The sequence below is a fragment of the Protopterus annectens genome, chromosome 14.part0, assembly GCF_019279795.1.
Source record: "Protopterus annectens isolate FY-2018-M chromosome 14.part0, PAN1.0, whole genome shotgun sequence".
Lineage (NCBI taxonomy): Eukaryota > Metazoa > Chordata > Ceratodontiformes > Protopteridae > Protopterus > Protopterus annectens.
The window spans coordinates 445,363,419-445,389,039 of NC_056748.1; the positions used below are offsets into that span (position 1 = coordinate 445,363,419).

General features: G+C 41.1%; 1 protein-coding gene across 1 annotated transcript in view; it reads left to right on the top strand.

Moving 5' to 3' along the window:
* The window catches only part of EVC2 (EvC ciliary complex subunit 2), a 1,983,677-nt gene that overhangs the window by 1,336,989 nt on the left and 621,067 nt on the right, over positions 1 to 25,621 (top strand). The window contains exon 14 of the mRNA XM_044056208.1: positions 19,237 to 19,703. Coding sequence (XP_043912143.1) covers positions 19,237 to 19,703 — 467 coding nt within the window. The remainder of the gene's footprint in view (positions 1 to 19,236; positions 19,704 to 25,621) is intronic.

Here is a 25,621-nt window from a genome sequence, read left to right on the forward strand (position 1 = left end):
GGCATCTCTTCCTGCATCTAAGGTTCTGTCTTTGACTACCTTTTTTCATCTCTTCTTCCTGCATCCTCTGTCACTGCCAGGGAGGTTTTCAGGGTTCTAGGATTTATGGCCTCCAGTATTCTCATGCTCCATTTTGCACACTAGAGCAAGCGACTTAAAAACTTTTAGGATATATATAAATAGCGACCTGGAGAGGATAGATTTATCACACAGAGACTCCCCTGCTGGTGGAATAAATCCCGAGCAAGCGACTAAACTTTTTTTAGCATATATAAATAGGGACGTGCTGGAGGATAGATTTATCACTCAGAGACTCCTGCTGTGGGAATCTCGTCCATGTGAGGCAGAGCACCTCGCTGACTCTGTTCAAGAGAAATCTAGACCTGTGGATGGGAGATCGTAGGTTTACCCCGGGAATCATCTCTGTGTCACTGCTGGACAGAGGCACAACAAACTAATGGGCACAGTATTTTTTCATATAAGGGGTGGCGTAAGCCACAAAAATTTGGGCTAGGCTTATAAATGCCTTAGGGCAGATAGCCTAGTATAAACCTATGAACCTATGTCTCCATATGAGAAAATTTCAATGGTTCCTTAAATCAGTATAGCTCCAACATTGCCTCACCCTGGAGTTCCGTTCCTTTTCTTCCTTGTCTCAAACTAGATATTCAGTGGTGGATTCATCATCTGTCTTTCAACCCAGGGCTACTCTTCCTGGCTCCAGTTTCTTCTTAGAAGCTATTTCAAGGATGCCTCATACTTGGGGTGGGGAGCTTCTTGTGGACCCCTAAAAGTCCAGGGTCTTTGGCCTCCTCATTAGAGGATGTTAACATAAAAGAGATGAGAGCTGTGTTCCTGGCTGTGCTAGCTTTTCATTCCATTTTTCATCCTGGGCCCCTCAAAGTCTTAACAGACAATATCACTGTGATGTGGTAAGTCAACAAGCAGAGGGGTGCAAGGTCCTTTCTCCTTTGAAGACTAGCTGTTCAGATCTGGGATCTAGCTATCAAATACCAAGTGCCTCTTTAGGTGGATCACATTCCCTCAGAGCACAGTCTAGTGGCAGACTCTTTGAGAAAGAAATGTATTTTTTTTACATAGTTTTTCAGTGGGGGTATTCCTCAGGTAGATCTTTTTGCTTCCCACTGAACAGACATCTTACTCATTTCTGTCCCAGAGTCCCAAGTCCTCTGACTTTGAAAGTAGATGCCCTGTCTTTTCCTTAGAAGAGGGTGTTTCTATAGACCTTCCCCCTTTCTCTGTTATATAATCTGCACAAGAACAGGCAGGACTCTCCCAAAATCTTGTTGGTAACTCAGTTTATGCCCAAATAGCATTTGTTTCCCCTTGTTTCTCACTTGGCCAGGGGCAGTCAGTCCAATTTACCTCAGGGAGTGAATCTTCCCACACAATACAAGGGATTTCTTGTCCAGCTTCCCTTGTCTACTTTTCAAATGACACTGTAGATGATAGGATTTTGATTGCTGTCTGGCACATTTTTTTCTGAAGATGTGCTCTGGATTTTGCAGGAAGACAGGAAACCCATTTCCAGAAAATCATACATCTCCAAAATGGAAAAAAAAATCTGTCTGGTGACTGTCACCTTCAGGATTCCCCATCTGTGGAGATTCCTCTGGCTCTGTTTTATTTGTGTGATCTGCTCCATGCTGGATTGGTGTATTTTTCATTTAAAACTTACCTATCTGCAATTTCTGCTTGTCTGCTCTTGAATCCTCCTCTGGCTTCTCAGTTTGAGGTCAAGCAATTCCTTAAAGGAGCCCTTCATATCACACCTCCCAGAAAACCTATTCCACCTTCTTGGGGCCTCAGTTTTGTATTTGAATCTTTGATCCAGGCTCCTTTTGAGCCTGTTTCTTCATCTTTCTAGCAGCATTGCACTTGAAAGTTTCTGAATTTCAGTCTGTCATGGCTATTCCTCTTTTTTAGTTCTTAGATTAAGGTGGCTGCAAATTACTCCAACTAGCTTCCAAACCAAAGGGTAAAAAGATCACACAGCCAGTGCATTCAGTAAAAACTGGAAGAAAAACCCAGCCTAGCTGGAGTTTTCACTGTATGATATCATAAACCACCTTCAATAGAGGCCCCCTGGATATATGCAAATGACATTGTGTTTTAGCAACATGTTTTCTGAATGTCCACGACTTGTTTACATTTAAAGTCTTTATGGTTGCATTCATCTGATGCCCATAAACATTAAGGTGGCTGCGTCAGCACAGCATAAGTGGATAGTTTGGCTCTACTTCAGAAACACAGGGTCTTTAAACCCAGCTGATACCCTTAAAGATTAAGGTTGCTGAAGTATATTGAAGTAAAAAAGTAATGGACATTCAGAGGTCATGTTGCTGAAATGGGTCTATATCATATAATCGAAAATTGACAATGTCAAACGCTCTAAAGAGCGAAAATGCCGGAACTCGAACTCCCATAGGCATAGCCCCCCCCCCCCCCCCCCGTTAAATATATATTCCAACTCCAGAATTGCACAACAGTGAGGAAAGGGAAAATATTCCAATCTTCACTGTACTGCAATCTCAATAACAGAACTTCAAGTTCCAGCATTTTTGCTCTTTAAAGCGTTCAACATTGTCAATGTTCGAATATATGATACACAGACCCTGCTGAAACACTTGATGTTTTTAAGAGGTCTTTTGCATATATCCCATGGACCTCCATTACAGCAAGTTTAAGGTATCACAGTGAAAACTTTAGCTTGGCTGAGTTTTCTTGCACTTTATACTGAACGATTTGTCTGTGTGACCTTTTTACCCTTTGATTTGGATGCTAGTTCTGATATTTTGCAGCCACCTTAAGCTTTGTGGGTATCAGCTGTGTTTAAAGAACCTGTGTTTCTGAAGTATAACCAAACTATTCACTTTTGTTGTGCTGATTATGTCAATAAAAAGGTCAGAACATGCAAGTCCACAGCTAGTTGACGTTGGCTTTAGTGGCCTGAATGTAATCATAAAGACATAGACATTCAGAAGCCATGTTGCTGAAACCTCCATTACAGGAGGTTTAAGGTATCACACAGTGAGCATTTTAACTTCCCTGTGTTTTTGTTGAAGTGTTTACAGAATGGTTTGTCTGTGTGATTTTTTTTTTACCCTTTGGTTTTGATATCTAGTTTTATGGCACAATGTTGGAACTTATAAAGTCAAATCCAAGAAGATCAAATGAGATCTTCAGAACTCTACAACTATAGAAATAAGCATTTTTACTGTGTGTATCAGCTATTACGTGACAGTGTTTTAAGTATGAGATCTATGTCCTATTGTTTACTATTTGCAAATGTCTGAAGATGTTGAATCAAGGTACCATCAGAGTATATCAGACTTCAGCTACTATATAACACATCTAAGTTAATTTATTGTAACATCTCCAAAGTCACTGCATCATTGAGAAATGAACTTCCCCTCCATAATGTTGCCTTTTCTTCAATTGCTTTAATTATGTAGCATTATAGGTTCATAAGTTTATAGTTAGTTACTAAGCATGTAGTCCAGGAGGCCATTCAGGAATCTAGCCTAGTTTCCCATTTACCCAGAGCAATGTCTGGTTAAGTGACTTTATCAAGTTCACATTGTAGGCAAATGTAGGCTGAGGTTAACATACCTTGTATCATAGGAAGCACCTTGTAAACAGCTTGTGCTATTAATCCTTGGTATGAGGGGGTTGGCTTACCTCCTTGTATAACGCTGTATTCCACAGTGCTGTTTTGTATTGCTTTTGTTGTTTCTTCTTCTTTTTGAAAAGTTGATATTGCTGACTGCAGTTAGATCACCTGTGCCTTTTGTTTTCTGCAAAAGGAATCATGCATTGCTCTTGTCAGTTCTAAGTTAGTATTTGTATGCAGTATATATGCAGTGTATATTGTATATATGTCCTTCTATGTCACTGTTGCAGTATTCTTGTAAGGATCTCCCGCCCAGGGCAGATCGGCCAGTATACCAAATTTTGTATGTGGTGCATGTCACACATATGCTCCCCACACAGGATGTAGGGCATAAAAGTGACCTACGGTTGCAGTTACCCAGAACTTCTTTACCGCCAGTCCGAATGCCATTATTGCTCATTGGTCTGTATGCCTTGTTGCTGTTCTGAATACCTAGCCATCAGATAACTGCCCCATTGGGGTTGTTTTTTTAATTTTTTTTGTCTTGTGTTTTATTTTGGTAACCTAGAGTTCATGTCATCCAAGAAAGAAAAATGTCAGTGTGGGAGGCAAAATCCCCATAGGGATCAACACAAATAGTGTCTCTTTTGTTTGGGTGCTTCCCATGACCATATATCTTGTAGTATCTGTAAGGAGCTTGTACCTAAGACACTCAGAAGCCTTTTGTTTACACTGGCCATTTATCTTGAAAACCAATGGCTTGAAATAGTTTGCCCAGGATAATAAGGCAGAACCCATTAATTCCAAGATACTCACACTATGTAAGAAGGCCAAGAAGTCTCGGCCAGATGCTTTAGCTGTCCAGCCTCTACTGGACATCCCTGTAGAAGCAGGTACAGCATATACATTGATTCCTCTGGCATGACCTTATTGGAGGCCAGCATGGATCCTTCTTTTTACACATCCTCTGAGGCTTTGCAGGCACCTGCCAAGGGGGGAACCATGGTTGATTATCTTGGGGGGGGGGGTCTGAGAGGGATTCCATAGATACTGGTCAGGGGGAAAGTTCCAAGTACTCTTACTGAATCTTAACAAGGGTCAAAACCTCTAGTATTTGTTAGGGCTGATGTCCCTTCCAGGAAAAAAACAAAACAAAAGATGAAGCATGTTTCAGTCTATCCTAAAGATCCTCAAAGGAAATTGCAAGAGTTTACTCAGGGCTTGTTTTCTGCCTTCATGGCTCTGTAGCTACCTCAAGGGATTTCAGTGCCTGCTCCTCCTTGGACCTGTACCCCTTTTTAAATGGCCTAGGGAACCAGATTCCTCAGATGAGAATTCAGAGTCTGATGAGGGGGTCCTTGTTCTATTCTTCACAGATGCCTTCACCTTTGGCTTATGGTGCTGATGTGGAGGAGTCTATTAGCCCTGAGTTTCCTTTTGAGTAATTGTCCTTTGGAGACACAATTGCTAGGATGATGGAATACTTTAAATGGGATTCTTCTCGAGTGTCTGATAGAGTAGATAGCATGAGTTGCTTCAGGTGGATACTCCCAAATTATCTGCTTTTCCTTCTGTGCTGGCTGCCTTGATAGACACTTCCATTGCTGCTTCCAAGTCTCCTGATTCTCAGCCTCCTGCTCCTAAGAAACATGATAGGTTCTGGAAAGTCCCTGAGGATTGTCAGTTTTTATTTGTATCCTTCTTCTGATCCTGCTGTGGTGTCAGTCTCTTCTGATGAACCTTCCATGCTCTTGCCCTCTTCCAAACTTTTACCTTCCAATAAGGATAGCAGGGCAATTGAGGGGATTAGTAAGAAGGTTTACACTGTTTCTTAGTCTTTAGTGCTGTTAATTACCGGACCTACATTACCAGGTATGATCTGGCCGTGACTGCTCAGACTTGTCAGGTTATTTCTGACCTCCCTAATTCTGAAGGCAAGTCTTCTGCCTTATCTATTTTAGGTTCTACTTCTTATGTGGCTGACCACTCTATCAAGTGTAGCTATGATGCTGCTGATGCCTTTTCCAGGGCTGCAGTTTTTGGGTCTGTCATGAGGTGTTATTCTTAGTTTAATTTCCAGTCTTTGCTTGAGGACATTAAGGCCAAGCTGTTGGATGCTGTGTGGTTAATAAACATCTTTTTTGGACTGCTGTTGCTGACCAGTTTGACTCCTCAAGAGAAAGGCAAAGCCTTGAAGAACCTTAAACATATTTTTTGTCTGCTATTCCTACGTTCCAGATGAATTATCCTTCTACATCTGTATTTATCCTCAAGCAACCCCGCAAGGCCCCCAAGGGCAGGGAGGGGGGTGGGTGAGCCTCCACTGCTAAGACTTATCAGACTTATGATGCCCAGAAGCCTCCTTTATCTAATAAAATGAAATGGTCACAGAAGCGTACTAATGAAAATCCAGGTTTATAGACCTAGCACTTAGCTTCACATACAAATGCTTGAAGGCTGTATGTGAAGCGCTAGGTGTATTAAACTGGATTTTCGTTAGTACGCTTCTATGACCGTTTTTTTATTGTTTTATTTTACTCTTGAAAATTTAGTTGTCCTTTATCTAATAAGCCTGCTTTTCTTTGACAATTCCTCACCCTTCTCGTCTCTTAGATCTGGTTCCTTTGTCCTGTTGTCATCCAAATTGGCTTCTCATCACGTCAGGCTCTTTGGTTCTTGCTGTCATCTGTCAGGGTTACTTCATGGTATGGAAGTCTACCTACTTTTTCAGGGATTTCTCAACCTCCTCTAGAGCAACTTTCTCATTTCTCAGACGTCCTGGGGACCCCGGTGAACCACAGAACCAATTCAACGTGTTTCCCCTTCCCAAGTGAGAAAGGATTTTTATTCCAAGATGTTCTTGGCTCCTCAAAAGGAGGGACTTGGAGACCTATTCTGGATCTCTCTCTCTCTGCTCAACACCTTTCTCAAGGTTCCCTCTTTTCAGATGCTTACATTTCAAATCCTCTATCTTATTTAACTTCCCCAGGCTTTATTAGTGTCTTTGGATCTGAAGCATGTTTACCTTCATATCCCTATACCTTCATATCCCAATTCACCTATTTTAGGAAATTTTTATGTTTCTCTGTTTCTTCCTTTCATTTTCAGTATTTTGCTTTTCTCTTTGGCCTCTCTACCACCCCAAGGGTATTCACAAAATGCCTAGTTCCTATGATTGCTTTCTGCAGGCTCCAAAGCATTCAGATTTTTTTTTAGATGACCTTTTGCTTCAGGCACCTTTTCCCAGTCACCTGTTACAGGATCCAGAGTTCACCATCTCTGTTCTTGTAAGTCTGGGGTTCACTGTCAACTTCTAAAAGTCCATCCTGACTCCCTGTCAGGATCGCGTGTACCAGCGATGCAGGATTCAGACAGTGACAGTGTTGTCCTGTCTTCCACCGCCAAAGGTTTTGTCATTGACTGCCTTCTTTCAGTCTCTTCTTCCTGTGACTGCCATTCCAGCCAGAGAGATTCGCTGGGCCCTGGGATACATGGCTTCTTCTATTCCAATGCTCCCTTTTGCCACACTACATATACAGAAACTTCAGTGGTACCTCAAGTCACTTTGGCTGCAGCATTGCCACCCTTTGTATTTCAGTATACCTCTCTTTCATTGTCTAAAGAAGGAATTTGAGTGCTGGATTCAACATTTTACTGTCAGCCTAGGCCTGACCTTTTAGCCTTCAGTCCCTTCTCAAGAAATGTTCACCAGTGCCTGAGGCATGAGGTAGGGGGGTTTCATGTGGTCACCCGAAAGTTCAGGGTGTGTAGCCCCCCTTCATCAGAAGTCAAACCATATCAATTTCAAAGAGATGAGAGCTCTGATTCTGGCCCCTCAAGCTTTTCACCCCATGTTTTCTCCAGACCCCTAGAAGTTGTACACAGACAGCACTACAGTGTTATGGTATGTCATCAAGCAGGGAGGAACAAAATCTTACTTCTTTTGCAGGATGGCTCTTCACACTTGAAAGGTGGCTGTCAGTTATCAGTTAATTCTTTACATTCCTTCAGAGCTTTATCTGGTGGCAGATTGTCTGAACAGGTCCAAAATACAGGCTCACAAATGCATGCTTCACAGAGACGTGTTTCTGGACATTGTCCATCAGGGGGGTATTCCTCAAATCTTTTTGCCTACCTCTGAACAGACAGCTTCCTCTCTTGTGTTCCAGAGTGCCATGCCATCTGTCATGGAAGATGGGCACCCTTTCTTTTCGTTGGAAGGGGGTGTTTCTTGATGCTTTCCCTCCTCTTCATCTACTTCCAAGAGTCCTGCAGACTATTTAGCTGGACTCCCCAAAAATGTTGCCAGTGACTCCCTCTTGGTCAAGGCAGCACTTGTTCCTCCTCTTAATGCTGGACCTCCTCACACAGGACAAGGGGTTTCTCATCCATCCTCACTTGTCCACTCTTCAGCTGACACTGTGGGTGATGGGAAACCAGAACATCTTGTAAGTCAAATGGAAACGTTTTTATGTCTGGTGCCATGCTTGTGACCAGGACCCTTTTTCTGTCTGGTCTATTTGGTCAGCTCTTATTTTTGTAAGTTGCTCTAGTCTGGCTTGGCCTGTTATTCTGTAAAAGCCCCATTTCTGCTTGTTTGCTCTTGAATCCTCCCTATGTTTCTCATTTTGAGGTCAAACAATTTCTTAAATGTGTCCTGTATCTTATGACTGCAAGGAAACCTTTTTTTCCTCTTTCTTGGGACGTTAATTTTTGTTTTGGAAAAATTGACTCTGGTTCCTTTTGAGCCTACCGATACTGCTTCTTTGCAACATTGTACCTTACTTCTGCTCGGAGGGTTTCTGAGCTCCAGGCCCTTATGACCATTCCTCATTTTTTTTTCATAGAGACAGAGTGTCCCTTCATGCTAATCCTTCTTTTATGCCCAAGGTAGTAAGTGAGTTATCCCTGAATCAGTCAGTACAACTCCCTTCCATTTACCTTCTCCTCAGTCTGCTAGAGAGAGGGTCTTGCATATCATGGATCTGCACAGACAGTTCAGGCATGATTTAGATGAAACTAAGGTCATTCATAAGTCTAACCAGCTTTGTTTCCTTTTATCACAGGACATTGGCTTTAGCTTTTTCTTAGGAAAACATCTCCTGAATATCTAAGGCCATTTCTTTTTGTTTGTCTACCCCTGTTAGAGCTCATTCCACTAGGGCTGTTGCCTATTCTGATGCTTTCTTAAAGGGTTTGGACACTAGCTCCATCCCTGAAGCTACTACTTGGCCTTCAGTACATTCCTTTACTAAGCATTATACGTTGGATATGGTTTCTAGAGCCAGAACAGATTTTGCTAGAACCATTTTGTATAGGTTTATTTTGAGGGCTCTTCTCAGCCTTCCACTTATCATTCTATTTCTTGAGCTTTTTTACTGTCCTTATAGTAAAGAATATGGTGATATAGAAGGACATAGTGCAGTTGTGTAAAATCTTACCATAACAGTGGATGTTCTTCTCTTCACTGTGAAAGTATTTCTTCCCTCCCTCCAGCCCTCTCTTGTTTGTTCTGTTTTTTTTTATTTTGAATTCACTTCTGGCTGTGACTCTCCCCCTTTTCTTCTTCATTTTCTCCTTCTGTATGTGCATGGACTCCTTTGTCCTATGAAGACTGTTCTCTACTGGAGCAATTCATTTCTTGGTAACTGCATCCATATGTCATTTTTATGCCCTGCATCCTGTGCGAAGAGCATATGTCTGACGCACAGCACTTAAAAAGAACATGGTTTTGGTATACTGGCCAAATGTCGGGCTGCCCTGGGTAGGAGATCGTTATAGTAAAGAATACTACAACAGTGAAAAGAAGGACATCTCCTGTTATGGTAAGATTTTATACAACTGTACTTCCTGCTGTCTTGTTCTCATTGAATTTGAGTTATTTGGTGTGTTTGTATTAGCTGTAAATGGAAGTTTATAATCTTAAGTGAATTCAGTTTGGATTTGTATGAGTGAGGACTGTAGACATACTTCCTGTAGGGAAGACCTAAAGGGCAGTTAAGGTACTGCCTTTTATGAACTAACGTGATGGGGAGGTGACATGGCAGTTTGACTTCTGGAGGGAGGTTGCTTGAAAAATCAAAATCAAGAGACCAGAAGCTTTAATACTTTGAGACCCTGCAAAAGACAGTCTGAAAGATATTATAATTCAGTGTCAGATAAGTTTGAGAAGGGAAAGGAGTTGTGAAAATAGAAATGGCAGAGTGTAGTATTTATAAGGTGAAAACCTGTAAATTGTACAAGGTGCATAGGAAAGATCAAACAATTGTGAGTCTTTGTTTAAAGGACTTGAGGATAGAGTAGTTAGGCAGGAGAATAACAGAATAACTTGCTTGCTTTATTTATTTATTTTTAATGCAACCTTTAGCTCTTTTAATGATGTCTTCTGTTGTTGGTCTGCAGCAAATAAAAGGTACCCTAATAGTTCTTAGGGCGAGAGTCATGTGTGCATTTTTTCCAGTTCTGCTTTTGTTGTCCCTCTCACTGTCTGTTATTTGCAGTATCCTAGCACTCCTCAGTCTCTGCAGTTAGGTGGAGATGAGCTGTTGGTGCCCTGGTATTCCTACATCCTGTTTGTAAAAGAGGCTGGTGCACATTTGGCCTGCCCTTGATCATTCCCTTAGTATGCATTGTTCACGGTTTTCAGTTTTCCCTTTATTTCCCTCGATGATGTGCCCATTTTTCCCCTGTAGGTTTTGTCTGTAAGAGATGAACCTTCTGTGCTTTGCTGGGACCTTGGCAGACAGGAAACCCACCTAACCACTGTGAGATTGGAAGGCCAAGAATTGAACCTGGGCCTTCTTGGTGACAACTAATGCACCCTCCCATAGCTGAACATGGGCTTTCTTGGCTTCAGTTAGTACACCCTCCCATTGTTGAACATTGCTCATCTTGGTTACAGTTAATGCACCCACCCTCAGATGAACATGGGCCTCCTTGATTACAGTTAGGGTAACCTCCCTCAGCTGAACATGGGTCTTCTTGATTACTTTTAGGGCATCCTCCCATAGTTGCACATCTGCCTTCTTGGGTACAATTGGCACACCCTCCCATAGTTGAATCTTTGCCTTCTTGTTGCAGTTACAGTGCCCTCCCATAGTTGAACGTGACTCCTCTTGGTTACATTTAGGGCACCCTACCATATTTGAACATGAACCTTCATGGTTTCAGTTAGTACACCTTCCCATAGTTCAGCATGGGCCTTCTTGGTTGCAGTTAGGGCATCCTCCTGTAGATGAACATGGGCTTTCTTGGTTATATTTAGTGCATGCTCTCATAGCTGAACATAGGCCTTCTTGTTAACAGTTAAGGCACCCTACCATAGTTGAACAAGAGCCTTTTTGGTTATAGTTAGTGCATGGTCCCGTAGCTGAACATAGGACTTTTGGTTACAGTTAGGGTACCCTCCCACAGTTTAACACATGCATTCTTGTTTATAGTAAAGGCGCTTTCCCTGTTTGCATCAGCGCTGACTCAGCAATGCTAGGAGTTGGCATATCTAGTGCCACATGTCCTTACTTTTGATATTAATAGTCTTATTTTTGCTTGAAACAGCAAACTTGTGTACCATTACTGTTTTAAATATGCAACACAAGATACATCAGTAAAGCTTTAAAATCCAATCCAATGTTGTTTGTCTGATTCAACCATAATTTATCAGATCCGACCTTGGCACCAACTCTGAAGGTTTTAAGTTTCAGGGCTTTGACTCCTGCATTACCCTTAATTCCCTCCACTCCATTTTAGTATGCCAGATCTTATTTGCCACCTGAAGACTTTAATCCTGCCTGTGAGGGCTTGTCAATATGAGTATCCTTTTGTGATATTTTGCTACTGTTGAATACTCTTTTCTCTACTGAAAGATTTGATCACTGTAGTTTACTAGGTTTAAAAGTAGTATTAGAATTAGGTTTTGTGTGATATAAAAGGCTTGTTAGGTTGATAGTTTATAAAGTGCATTATATTGTGTGTTCTTCCATAGTTTAGGCTTTAGAAAAGTGTTTCATAGGTGTGTTTGCTGTTTGATCTGTTAACTATATATATATATATATATATATATATATATATATATATATATATGTATATAGGTGTATGTCTGTGTGTGTGTGTATATATATATATATATATATATATATATAATATATATGTATATATGTGTATGTCTGTGTGTGTGTGTATATATATATATATATATATATATATATATATATATCTTTTTTTTTGAGTGTGCGTGTTAATTTTTTTTTTTAATAGATGGGATTGATTGAGGAAAATTTGTTCAGTAGCTGGGGGGTTAAAAAGTGTTTTGAATGTGGACACAAACTCCTCCCCTCCTTCAAGGATCCACATACATTCTGTGTTCACTGTTTGGGCACTGGCCATCTTGATACTCCATGTCAGGCTTGTGCCTCCTTCAGCTATAAGGCACTCCAGGCCAGGAGGGAGAAGCTCATAGTTAAAGGTCTTCTCCCTCTTCAGACAGGGTCTGCACTTGCTGCAGCTTCTAAATCCTCTGCTACCTCTTCTCCAACCAACAAAGATAAGTAGTCTAAAGACAAGCCTAAAGAAAAAGAGAAGGAAAAGCTAAAAGAAAAAGATAAATTAGATTCTGAAAGGTTGAGGAAACGTTCCCCTGATCTGATGTTTCTGTCCATGCCAGATCCAAAAATTCATTGATTATCAGAGCTGAAAGTTTCTTGGGTCCATCCCTCACCTTCCCAGTCTTGGTTCTCTCTGGATCCGATGAATCTGAGATTACATTCTCCAGGATCAGAGGTATTCAAGACTATCTTTGGTGGCATCTTCTACCTGGTCATTCAGAAGTCTCACTGAAAAAGATGTTGATGGGATGATGAGGAAGTTCCTTAGAATGCTGATCCTTCAGCTGGGAAGGTATTGAGTCTTGTTTCAGCTGCCCTTCATCCTCCTTCACTGGTCCCAATCTGCCCTTTGGATCCAGCTGTCTTGGATTCGATCTGTCCCCAGAGTGCCTTTGCCAGAGCTGACAGTTTGATGTACTTCAAGTCTAACACCATCATTTTTTTCGATTGCAGTTTGTTTGGATCCAGAAGATACTTGGAACCCGAAGCTTTGGGGTCAGGATTCGAATGGATGGGTCGACACCAAAGTTGTTGGAACCATCCCTTCCCTTTGGGGCCTTGGCAGTCAATAGCTCAGCTCCACGATCAGCTTTGGGTCAAGACCCACTGGCTATGAGGCATTTGTTCTGTTTGAGGATAGGGGGAGTCCTATGGAGCTGATGGTGACTTTGGCCATTGAGGCTTTTGAAAGGGTCCTAGTGATGCTGAGGAAAAATGCACTTCCATCCAGTTTGGTTCTGTCTAAACCCTGGCAAGACTAGGGTTCTACATCCCATTACCATGTCAGACAGTGACAGTCAGTACCACAGGCATCTCAGGCTTCATGATACTTTACCTCCTAGTCTGATTCAGGACCTTCTGATTTCCCACAGGAACCAGTTCGAAAGAAGCAGACATGCAAGCGTAATCTCATAGACTCTTTTCCAGAGTCTTTACAGACGTGGATGAAGGCAAATGCTTCCCCTAGATCCCTTTCAGAAGATGTCATGCTTGGTGAGATCCTTGAATTGATGAAGCAGAGAAGGGGGGTGGTCCACTGATAATACTTCACCAGATGACTCTGTGTTCCTGGAAGTCTTTGAGTCTGGCTCAACTTCTTCCTGGGCGGTGCCATCCATTGACCCTCACATTGACCTTAAGGCACTGAAGGGCCCTGATATTGTGGAACCCATCTCCGAAAAACTGTTAGGATATTGGTAGCAACAAAGACAAGAAAACATTGGAGCAAAGTTTAACCAGTGTCTGCGATGGTGGTAGCAGCAGCCACTAAAGAGGAACTGTCGGTTTAAAATTTATTGGCCCCCTAACAGAGAGTCTACGTCTGTGGGATAATTTTATAAAAGGATGTACACTTCAGTGATTTTACCACTTAATGTACTGAATTATTTAGCCCATGCTACTAGATTTGAGAGAGACTGGATCAAAGAGATTTCCAAGTATATCTCTTGGGTAACTGGACCAAAGAGCTTTCCAAGTCTCTCTCTTGGGTAACTTGACTGTGGTTGTTCAGAAGACCATGGACTCCAACTTTCTACTCTTCAATCTATTTTGAACATAGCCCTGCAATGGCTTTCTAATGCAACTGATGGATTGACAAGAGCAGCAGGTACCAGGACCATCATGTGTCAGGATGCCTGAATGCGTTTCTTTGATTTTATGGAAAGCTTTAAGGCATCCTTTGTCAGTGCCCCCTTTGATGGCTGCACTCTGTATGGACCAAAAGTAGAAGACACACTAACCAGGAATCAGCAAGCTGCTAAGACTCTCTCTCTGCAGTGGGAATCTATTTCTCCAGCCCTCGGAGAATGTTTTATAGGAATCAAAGGGCTGGAAAGAAAATGTGGTTCTGTAAGTCTGAGTTCTTATCATGACAGCCTTGGGGATAGGCCTTCTCATAGCAGGGTTGAAGAAAACTACACTAGACATAACCCTAGAGGCAGAGGCAGACTGCACAACCAGGGTTTTTGTGGTCCTTTTACCAAGAAGCCCTTTCAGCACCTCTGAAGTGTTGCCTGACTGCTGCACTGTGGAGGCAGTTGTGGGAATGCTTATGTCTGGACCCTCAAGTCTGGCAAAACATAACAGATTCATGGGTGCTAAACATAATTTCCAAATGCTATTATATTCCCTTTTCCCTTCCTTCAGTAAAGAAAAAGAAAGTTCCCCATGTTCTACCCAGGCAGTGAGAACTTGCAGCAGCAGAAGTTTCCAAGCTGCTAAGAAAAAGAGTCATCCAACCGGTCCCTGAAGACCAGTTAGAGTCTGGAGTCTAGTGAGGTCTTTTTAGTACCCAAGAAAACAGGGACCTAAAATCCATTTTAGACCTGAGTCATTTAAACCAGTTTGTGAAACAGACAAAGTTCCACATGGTTACAATTCAGTCTGTTTTGCCTCTCCTAAGGAAGGATGATTGGATATGCTCCACAGATCTCCAGGATGCATACTATGATGTAAAGATGGAGAATCATTCAAGGCAATTCCTCCACTTCTGACTGGGGTCCAGTCATTATGAATTCAGAGCTTTGCCATTCAGTCTTACCAAGCTAATGGCAATGGTGACAGTGTGCCTTTGCCTGCTAGGGATCCATGTTTTCCTGTATTTCGACAATTGGCTCCTAACCCCCACTTCCAGTGCCCTCTTATTGAATCATTTGGACCTTCTGCTCCATATAATGTAAGATTTAGGGATCACAGTCAACCTAATCAAAAGGCATTTTACCCCAGTTCAACAGAGTTTTTCAGATGACACTTGGATTCAAGTTTACAGATCGCCAAACTTCTCTTCTCCAGAGTGCTGCCCCTGCATCTCACAGCCACTCAAGTATTACATCACCCTTGCTCCTCTGGTAAGACTAATTGTTTGCCTCTTAGGTCTTATGGTTTCTACAATCCTCATGGTTGTACTCACCAAATTTTACAAGAGATTACTTCAGTGGCTCTAGCAGGGCAGTGGTCCAAGAATATAGCTCCCTAATGAAATGTTGACACTTGAAATGCAGAGTACCAAAAGCCAAAAAAAGGCCAAAAACAAAGGGGAAGAGTGATTCTCTAAAATCACTCTTCGCCTTAAAACTTCTTTTTGTAGGGGGCAAGTCTCCCCTGCACCTCATGCCCCCTTACGTACAGCAACTCCAAGATCAACTTACCTCAGCGAAAAAGGAGTATTCTGAGAAATGGCATCTCAAGCTTAGTATATATAAGTCAGATGTTTCGGTCATTCAGTCTCTGCCTTTAGGGACTTCTGTCATGAGTCCCAATAATTTCAAATGGTTACCCCAAAACTTTCATCCACTTCATACAAAATTTATCTCACTGGAATCTGCAAGCAGCACATCTCCTGGTGGATAAAATGTCCTTCAGAGAAAGAAGGTCGTCCATTCCAGGTGGATCTACCTGTGGCTGTCATAACCATGGGATCCATCCCTTCTAGGGTGGGGGTTGCGGCATTTCAAATAGAAGATTATCCAAGGTGTTTGGTTGCACACAAAGGTCAATCTTCACATCAATAACTTGGAGATTTAGGCAGTCCTCCTTGTGTTGCAGGCATTCCAAGTGTGACTGCTGTACAGTCAGATAGTATGTTATTAGTCTGGTACATCATCAGACAGGGAGGAACACGCTGCTATCCCCTATGTTGAGAGGCCAAGAGGGTTTGGCAATATACCAGGGACTTCCACTCTACTGGCAAAACTATCTTAATGCCTCATGAGTGGTCTCTCAGCCCAACAGTGACGACCATGATTTTTCATCACCGAGGTCAACCTTTCTGCAATCTGTTTTCATCCTACCTGAACAACAAGTGCAGCAGTTACTTTGCCCTGATCCCTTTGAGTTACAGTTGCTGAGGGATGCTGTATTCGCACAGTTGACCCCACATCTCCTCTATGCCTTTCCCCCATTGCCATTAATAAACAAATTCATACAGAAAGCAAGAATGAGCAAGGACAAGAGTGATCCCTATTCCTCTTTTCTGGCCCCAACAAACATGGTTTCCCTTCTTGTGACCTCTGCTAGTACATTCCATATGGATGCTGGATCATTATCCAAACCTGTAAACACACCTTTCCAGACCAGAAATCCATGAAGTTAACCACTTGGTTTCTCAAGTTTTAACCTTAGCCAGAGGTACCAGGCTCCCTACTTTGGTTGTTCAGATTATATCAGAATCTCTAAAACAATCCACTAAGAAGATCTGCCATAGCAAATGGAAGGGATTTTCCATTTGGGCTTTGTTAAAAAGTTTAGAACCCTTCTCCGCTCTTATTCCTTCCATTTTAGAATTCTTGTCTGAACTTTTCCACAGTAGCTTCAGTTATTCCACTATCAAAGTGCAAATGGCTGCTATCTCAAGTTTCCACAAAGGGCAATGTGACAACTCTATAGCTCCATTAAGAGTCTCTCAAACCTTTTTGAAGGGAACTTTTCTCCTATGACCACCTATCAGAGATTCAGTACCTCCCTGGGATGTTACTGTCATGCTTCAGGCATTGACTCAACCAGTTTTTGAACCACCAGCATCAGTTGATTTCAAGTTTCTTTCTTGGATGACATTTTTTCTGGTGGCTATTATGATCAGGCAGATCTCAGAGATGTAAGCACTGTCCTGCAAGCTTCTCTGTTTGGTATTTCATAAAGACAGTTTCCTTGAGAACTAACACATCTTTTCTTCCTGAGGTGGTATCTGAGATTAATCTAAATCAGTCAATAAATCTACCAGTCTTTTTTTCCCCAAATTTTCAAACAAAGGAGAATATCTGTTAATTATGAAGGAGGTCCCTCATTAACTTAAATTCTGTCTGCATAGAACCAATAAATAAGAAAGCCTTGATAAACTGCTTGTTGCTTTCTCAAAACTTAATTAGGTAAAGCAGTGGCTAAGGTTACTCCCTTGTGATGGTTATCAGACTGCATTCCTTTTGCCTACAATAAAAAGGGCTTGTCTCTTCAGTCTAAACCTAAGGCTCATTCCACAAGACAATGGCCAAGTCAACATCTTTTTCTAATAGACTACCTATTGAAAATATTTGTGCTGCAGAAACTTGGCCAACAGTCCACACCTATGTATCTCACTACAATCTGGATGTACAGTCCAGATCATGTACTGTCTTTGGTTTCACCATTCTTAGGAACATCTTCCAATACTACCCAGTTATAACAGCTTGGGAATTTCTCCCATGGTTGAATCGGACAAAATAGAAAACATTGGATAAGAACGTTATGTACTTAAAATAATGATAGATCCAAGTTTTCTGATTTTTATCCAGTTCAATCTCCCTTCCTCCTGCCCACTTCCAAAGTGCCACAAATGGACTTCTGGTGACTAGGTAGTTCTCTGGCACACCCTGTCTCTGAGAAGATGTTCTTTTTGTTTTACTGTTGTAGTCATTACATTTGAATGATTCCTGCCAGGGTAGCCCTCAGCCGGCCCGAATACTAGAGGCGTAGTATGTACTGACGTCAGGTCATCAGTAGTATAAAGTAAGGCAGCCAATGCCATTACATCAGTCTTTCTTGCCGTGGAGCCAGAAGCAGAAACAGTTCACACACGTGCCGGTCGGCTGCTACCTGAGTTTCGTCTACCGAATTTAAGTGTTCTAAAGCTAAGTACCCCATTGGGGATCCTTTTTTCTTGCACTAACCGATGTCAGGAAAAAGTTAATAATTGTTTCACCTGTGGAAAGCAAATACCACACCGAGACTTTCATTCCTACTGCATTACTTGCTTAGTCCCAGACTACGATGTCCCTCGCTGTCGCTTCTGTGCTTTGTTCAATGCCAGAACTATCCGTCATCGGGCCCTTATTGTAGCTAGATATTTTTGCTTACAGTCCTCAAACTCTGATATAGCTTCAGTAAGCCATCTGATAGCAGATCTTCCAAAAAAACATAAAGATAAAGACAGAGACAGACCGCACAGGTCCAAGCCTTCAGACGATGCTCCCGTTAAGCTAGTCATCAGTTCTCCGGTCCTCAGTGATGCGCTTTTGCAGCCCCTGATGCCCGCTTTTGTGGATTCGCAGGCTGTTACTGAGACCCTTTCGGAGTCCAGTATGTCGCAAAATTATTCTTCGACTAAGGATCCTGCGGTCGTCTCTACCTTGGATGGGTCCTGAGCCACTGTTGCTTTCTCAAAGCTTAATTAGGTAAAGCGGTGGCTAAGGTTACTCCTTTCTGATGGTTATCAGACTGCATTCCTTTTGCCTACAATAAAAAGGGCTTGTCTCTTCAATCTAAACCTAAGGCTCATTCCACAAGACAATAGCCAAGTCAACAGCTTTTTCTAATAGACTACCTATTGAAAATATTTGTGCTGCAGCAACGTGGCTAACAGTCCACACCTATGTATCTCACTACAAACTGAATGTACAGTCCAGATCATGTACTTCCTTTGGTTTCACCATTTTTAGGAACATCTTCCAATACCACCCAGTTATAACAGCTTGGGAATTTGTCCCGTGGTTGTCTCGGACAAAATAGAAACTATTGGGTAAGAACGTTATGTACTTAAAATAATGATAGATCCATGTTTTCTGATTTTTATCCAGTTCAACCTTCCTTCCTCCTGCCCACTTCCAAAGTGCCACAAATGGACTTCTGGTGACTGGGTAGTTCTCTGGCACACGCTGTCTCTGAGCAGTTCTAACTAAATGTATTCCAATTCTACCCTTTTTACCTGTATACTAAGTTTAGTCTTGAAAATAATTACTATAGCTTATTTTACTGGGGCAAACTCAGTCTGACATACTATGGTGGAGTGGATGGAATTATGAGTAGGAGAAGAGTCAGAGCCTTGGAAATGAGAAGCTTCAGAGTTGCTGCTGATAGTTGAACCAGATGAAAATCAGACAGCATGGATCTGTCATGGTAAGTACATAACTTTTGTTTTTGGGAGAAAACATTGTGCATTGCTTTGTGAATGCCCTAGTAAGTGAATGTTTGTGGAGATGCAGGCAGGTAAGCTACTTAAAGAAAAAATATTATATCTCTTTCTATGCATTACAGTTTCAGCAACATCAGCAAAGTCTTAAACATCTAACTAGAATTTTGGATACTTCTCGAAATACCATAAACATTGAAGATTACTTGAATCAGTGGAAAAATGTGTTATCCAGCCATACTGCTGAATTGACTGAGCTTGTTGAAAAGTTTGATAGTGATGCTGTCCATGACCTCAAAGCACTTCAGGAAGAGTTAGCCCAAAATGGCATTTCAAATATCCGAAACATCCAGGTGAAGGTTATTGAGCATTTGGCAAGCGTTGGTATACCGAAAAACCAAATTGATCAACTTGCTCATGAGAATTCCTCCTCACTGAGAATTCTTTTTGAAAATCAAAATAAAGAAGAAGAGAAGGAGGAGAGTGCTGCTAATGCCATACTTCAGACTTCAAAACAAAACCTGGAAAAGCAGTTTGAAAGGGAAGTTAAGGAACAAAGGCTGTTTCGGCAGTGGGAAGCCATATTGTTTACGTGAGTACCCTGCCATGATTTTACATTTTTTATATTCTGCTATTTACAGGATTTATACAAACATATTATTTTGTTTTGATATGTTTCACTTCATCTTCATATTTTTTGTTTACTTTAATGAAGTCTACATGCTGTATTTATATACAAGGGTGTTTTAGTTTTGTTTTGCAATAATTTTACCTAATGTGCTAATTTTGTTTATTATATATATAAGTGTACATCTCTGTGTGCATTTGTGTGTACCTTTTTCTCTTGTAGTAGTAATGCACAGACATTCAGCATTATTGGATGGAAAAAAGCTAACTGTATTCTTATTCCCTGGCATCAATGAAATGTTACTAATTCATTATCACTGAATGCTTGAGCCGTAATCACAAATCACAAGGGAATGCATGGTGAACTTTTATAAATTAAAAGTAAGCACATTTAAAAATAAAAAAAGACATAATACAGTGTAATATGAAGTAAGTGTTTATGCTGACAATAGAATCTACTGAATGTATAGCTCATCAGAATAAGGTAGGTGAGACAGGTTGGGCAAATTGGAAAAGGCTGAAGCAACCATATTAGTAAATATAGCTGTGAGGCTTGGTAAGTCAGCATGTTTTCACCAGATCTGACTAACTGTAGCCTGAGAACCATGAACAGACCCTGCATGGCAGAGTGCATTGCATATTGCAAACAGTATGAAATAGCTTTCAGGTTAAAAGGGTCAGTATCATGCAGCTCCAAAATTACCAGCATGAGATCTAAGCTACAGTGTAATACTGAATAGGCAGCCCGCGTAGGTTCTGTAATCTGAGAAATTGTATGTTGACAGAGAGAAATATCATGCTGCTTAATTCTGTATAGGCCGCAAACTGTCGATCTCAGTATTAGGAAGCAGCACATAAACAGTTTAGGCATTTCCCAAGATGGGAATAAACCAAGGCATGGGCAACCAACAAGAGCTGGAACCAATTATCCTGTAATAATGAAGAATATATAATCTATTCATCTTGTATATTGAAATACCATGCTTCCAAATAGCTGTCACTAGCTAACAGGCAAACCAGTACCCAGCCTGCTGCCTTAGACATCTGATTGCTGGAGCTCTGCACATTATTGCCCCTGGTTCTGTTCCGTTGTGTGCAACAGTTTCTCTATTCAGCAGCAAGTTAATTTAAACAAAATGCTGCAGATAACTCACTCAGGTAGTAAATTGTTTTTATACACTTGTTCACCCTCCACCTGTAGCTAGACTCACATTCCATCTGTAAAGGGCACAGTGCCTTTTTAATATTTAGTATTGTTTTGCAGTCTATTTACTGTTCTTGTGGAACTTGTGTTACAGTCATAACCACAGGGTAACATGACTAGTCTTTTCTTTTCACACCTTTATAAACCATCCAAAGCTACCAGACACTGAACCAAAACAAGATTCAGCTAAGAAAGGGAAAAAAGATGTAGCTGGAGGACTAAACATGGCATCATGCAGTCCTCCAAATTTGTCTTAATTATGAAGCTTTCTTATCTCAGGCAGTTTTAGTAGATATTCTTCCTTTAATGTGAATCATAACAACATCTTAACACCCATGCCATTAAAAACAATCGTCATACTTCTTCCAGATAGGCATAATATATCAGTAGGGAATCATCTCAAATGCTTACTCAATCTTGATGTTCAGCAAGTTTGCCACTTCTTGTAGGATCCTTCACAGTGGCATCTCTAGAACCACTTTGTCATGGTGGTCTTATTATCATACTTTCTGGCTTTGTCATCAAAGTCAATAAGTCAGTCATGAATCCTACCCTTGATAAGGAAATTACCCAGTCTAAGAGCTCAGTATGGCTCTCAGAAGGACATTCTGGTGAGACAGGCACATTTTTTTATTTTATTTGTAATTAAAGTGTAAAATAAATGCATCTGTCTCAGCAGAATGTGTGTGTGTGGAAGACATACTGAACTGCTATATGGGTGTAGTTTCCTTACCAAGGATAGGATTCAGCAGATAGTGGCATGTGTTCAGTGAACTACAAACAACAGTAAATACTGGATTGCAGAGTCATAGCTGGCTCATGAGACTGCAATCCAGTATTTACTGTTGTTTGTAGTTCACTGAAAACATGCCACTAGAGTCATAGCTGGCTCATGGAAGCCGCGGTGGTGCAGCGGTAGCATTGTCACCTCACAGCAAGAGGTTCTCCCGTTCGATTCTCGGCTGGAGTGCCTTCTATGTGGAGTTTGCATGTACTCCCCATGATCGAGTGGCGTTCGAAAGACATGCATGAATGGGCATGCCTTCGTTGAAGGTTGGGTGTTGAGCTGGCACCTTGGCACCGTAAAAATCTACTGCCAGTCATTAGCGGACCGAAGTTCCGCTGTGGCAACCCCTAACTGGGAAAAGCCAAAAGAAGAAGAACAGCAGAGTCGTAGCTGGCTCATCTAGCACCAGGAGCGTACCGGTATGTGGTGCACCACAAAAGCTGTGGAGAAAATACAAAAGTCTGTGATATCTGATGGACATTGTCCCTGCCAGCCAGCTCCTGTGGCTTTTTCTACCTCCCACCCCGACCCTCCACAGCTGAGGGGCCATTAAAAAAAAGTCCATGATCAGTTACCTGATGCTTCTGAATTGCAGAAGCCAATCACGTCCCCATTCTGTGCTGTGACCCCAGCCCTCCTTCCTCAGATGAGGAAAATAAAAAAAAAAATCTTGCAGTTTAAACTCGCAGTCTCCTTGCTATAAATGTAGTAAGTAGGTGCTATAGTTTATGCCATGGAGAAAGCTGTACATTGCTCCGGTATATTTAGCAAGCAGTTTCTACAGTTTATACCACTTCATATGTGGAATGCTGCAACACTCAGGTTTTATTAAAACAGTAAGAAATAAATCTTTTTTTTTCTTTTGCAATGTAGCAAACTGCTTATTACAAATGTAGCAAGCAGCTGATATAGTTTGTATCACACATGGAGAGTTACAGCACTCAAGTTTGACTGCAAATATAAAATGTCGGTATTGCAGTAAAGGGTATCGGGATTGGACTGATGGCAGATCACACTCCCTAACACTTTGCACCCAGGGCCATTGCCACCTTTGTCCCCCCCCCCCCCCCCCCCAGCTACACTACCGTTGGCTTGGTCCCTTCTCAGCAAGAGTTGCCTGTTGTCCAGTATTTTAATTGTCCAGAATGCCAAGGTGTAAATGAGAATGAATTCAAAATGATGTCAGAAGTCTTTGAAACTAGTCTCTATTCTGTTTGAGCAAGATATTTCTGCTGAATCTTCTTTTGTTCTTGGATATAGTCTGATGGAAATCAGTAGTGCAGACATGCTTGGGCACATTTTTGAATAGTTCTTTTCCATGTGAGATTCTGCATATGGATATGTTGACTAGAGAATGTGGAGCTTACATGAAAACATGGTCACTTTATGGTGTGTGGTCACAGCTAAATCTTTACTTTAGTTTGAAAAAGATTTTGGTATTTTTTTGACAGTCAAAGCTTTCAGAAATGTTTGCATAACATCAGTGTACAAGTTGATATGTGACAACACCACAGAGGTGTAGTAGATGTAATTAGGAAGGGATGGATACATTTTTCCCAGATGTTCAAATATGGCAATGGCTGTTGGCATTCATCTAGTGGAAGTTCATTTGGCATGAAACCAAAGCATCACAGAAGATGTTGAGCTTCATTGTTTATTTCCAACCACAAGTGACAACTAAATCTGAATCTGCTAAAGATATCTGTGTGTGTGTATATATATATATATATATTTATGGAAACACTTGATATTCCCGAAATACTGCAATGTCGAATTTCAGTATCCCGAGACTATAAAGTCGAAGTTTGAAAATAGCGAAAGTTCATAATCGCGAACTTGAATATCTCGAATTTGTGGTTATGGCTTTATGCTACATACTGTCCAGGATTGTATGTGGATGGTGTGCGGTGCTGTGTGTGTGGATTTAGGTATTATGTCAGTTAAGTGAGTGTTTTGTAAGGGTTTTGGCTGGGAGTTTGAGTTTATGTGAATGTGCTGATATGTGTGATGTGTGTGTGAGGGACTGTAGAATGTGTGTGTGTGTTTGCTTTTGTTTACTGTTTGTGTGATCTTGGAGTTAGTATATATAAGTAGGGGTGTGTGAGGGGCGCAGTCCCCCACATGGGGGTGCAGGGGTGCTTGCCCTCTGCTTATTTGTGTTGTAGGTTTGTGGATGTGTGTTGTTTTGATTGTTTATGTTGTGATGTAGATGTTGTGGTATATGTGTGGTCTAGTGTGTGCTGTGTTTTAGGTGTTTTGAATTTTGCGGTTTTGGTGTTTCGGTGTTGTGTGGATTCGATTCCATGGTCTCAAAAAACTGAAATTTGAGATGTCAGCATTTTGAGATTATGAAGTGAATCCATATATATATATATATATATATATATATATATATATATATATATATATATATAAATTTATTTATTTATTTTTTTGCTCTCCAGTGTTTTACTGAATTACCAGAAATGTGGGCAAAGTTATATGATACTATGTAGAAGCCTGGATGTGCATGTTTGTGTTGTGGGCTGCCATTATATGTATTCACTGTCTTTCCAATCATTTCAAGAAGTCTACAAAAGACAAAGAAGGAAGGGGCACATTCTCTTCAATTACAAAATGTGGGCATGCCCTTGTAGTTTATTTTCAGAGAAAGTCGATTCTTTCTGTAACCAAGTAGGATATTGAATCCGTTCTTTCACTGTGCTCATTGACACTGCCGTTCACAGTAGTGTCATGTTTTTATTAGTTGTGATTTTGCTTTTACTGGCTACATGACCTTGTAGTAAAAAATATTTTTCTAAATGGAAGAGATGCTTCACTGGAGTCAGCAAGGTTTTGTTTTTTAATTTTTATTAATTTGTAAACTTAATAAACACACTGGGCACTACTGTCACTTTTCAGGGGTGATCCAGGAGAATTGTTGGTTTATGTGACTTGCTGTGGGTCACACAGCAGACACACAGATATGGAAGGAATCAAAACCTACATCATGAATTAGGAAGCAACTCTTTAACAGCTCTGCCTGACAGATTGATTTTCCTAATAGATTGAAATGTGGTTCATGCCCACATTTTTGTAGTCATCTACTTAGATGTACTGTTTTGCTGTTCTATCTTCCATGCCTTTTGGCCCTTCTTTGTCTTCACTCCTGGTTGAAACCTGTTTCTTAAACATCTATACTGTAAGCCCCGAGGAGCATGGATCTTCTTTGATGCGATATGAATTTTATTCTGGAAATATTAACCAAGTCTCATTTTGAATCTTTTTATTCAGTTCCTTTAATATTCCCATCATGGAAAGCTTTTTTGGCCAGTGGTTGCTTTTTTGAGGAAAGTTGTTTCAGAACTTCTAGTTCTGATGTGCGCTTTCTTTCATATAATCTTTCTTATGGATAGAGTGGCAATCCCTACCAAATCTTCCCTTGCGCCTAAAGTTATGACCAGTATTGCTTTGGACTAGAAGATGCATTTGCTCACCTCCTGTGTTCATCCTCAAAGTGTAGGGAAGAGTTTTCAGCATGTTGATCCAGAAAGGTCATTTTATGTTTGTATTTAGAAGACAGAAAGATAATAGCCCAGTTGGACCTCCCTGGTAAACAAATATCAAATAAATAGCTAAATATTTTTGTCTTTGCCTGTTGCACTTCTAATGCTCCTTTTGTGAAACAGACCATTTCCTATTTGCTGTCTAGCTTTCTTTTGTTGTTTGTTGTAATGCTGTTGGGATGGCTGTATTAAAGAGGCAACTGCTTTATAGGTTCATAGGTGTGTACTAGGCTAATGGCCCTGGAGCCTTTACAAGCCTAGCCCATAGAATTACCCTGGCATCGTGCCACCCGACCTTAGTTTCCAGTGCCTTTGTCGGGTAGAGCCACTGGAGCGATCCCTGAGGT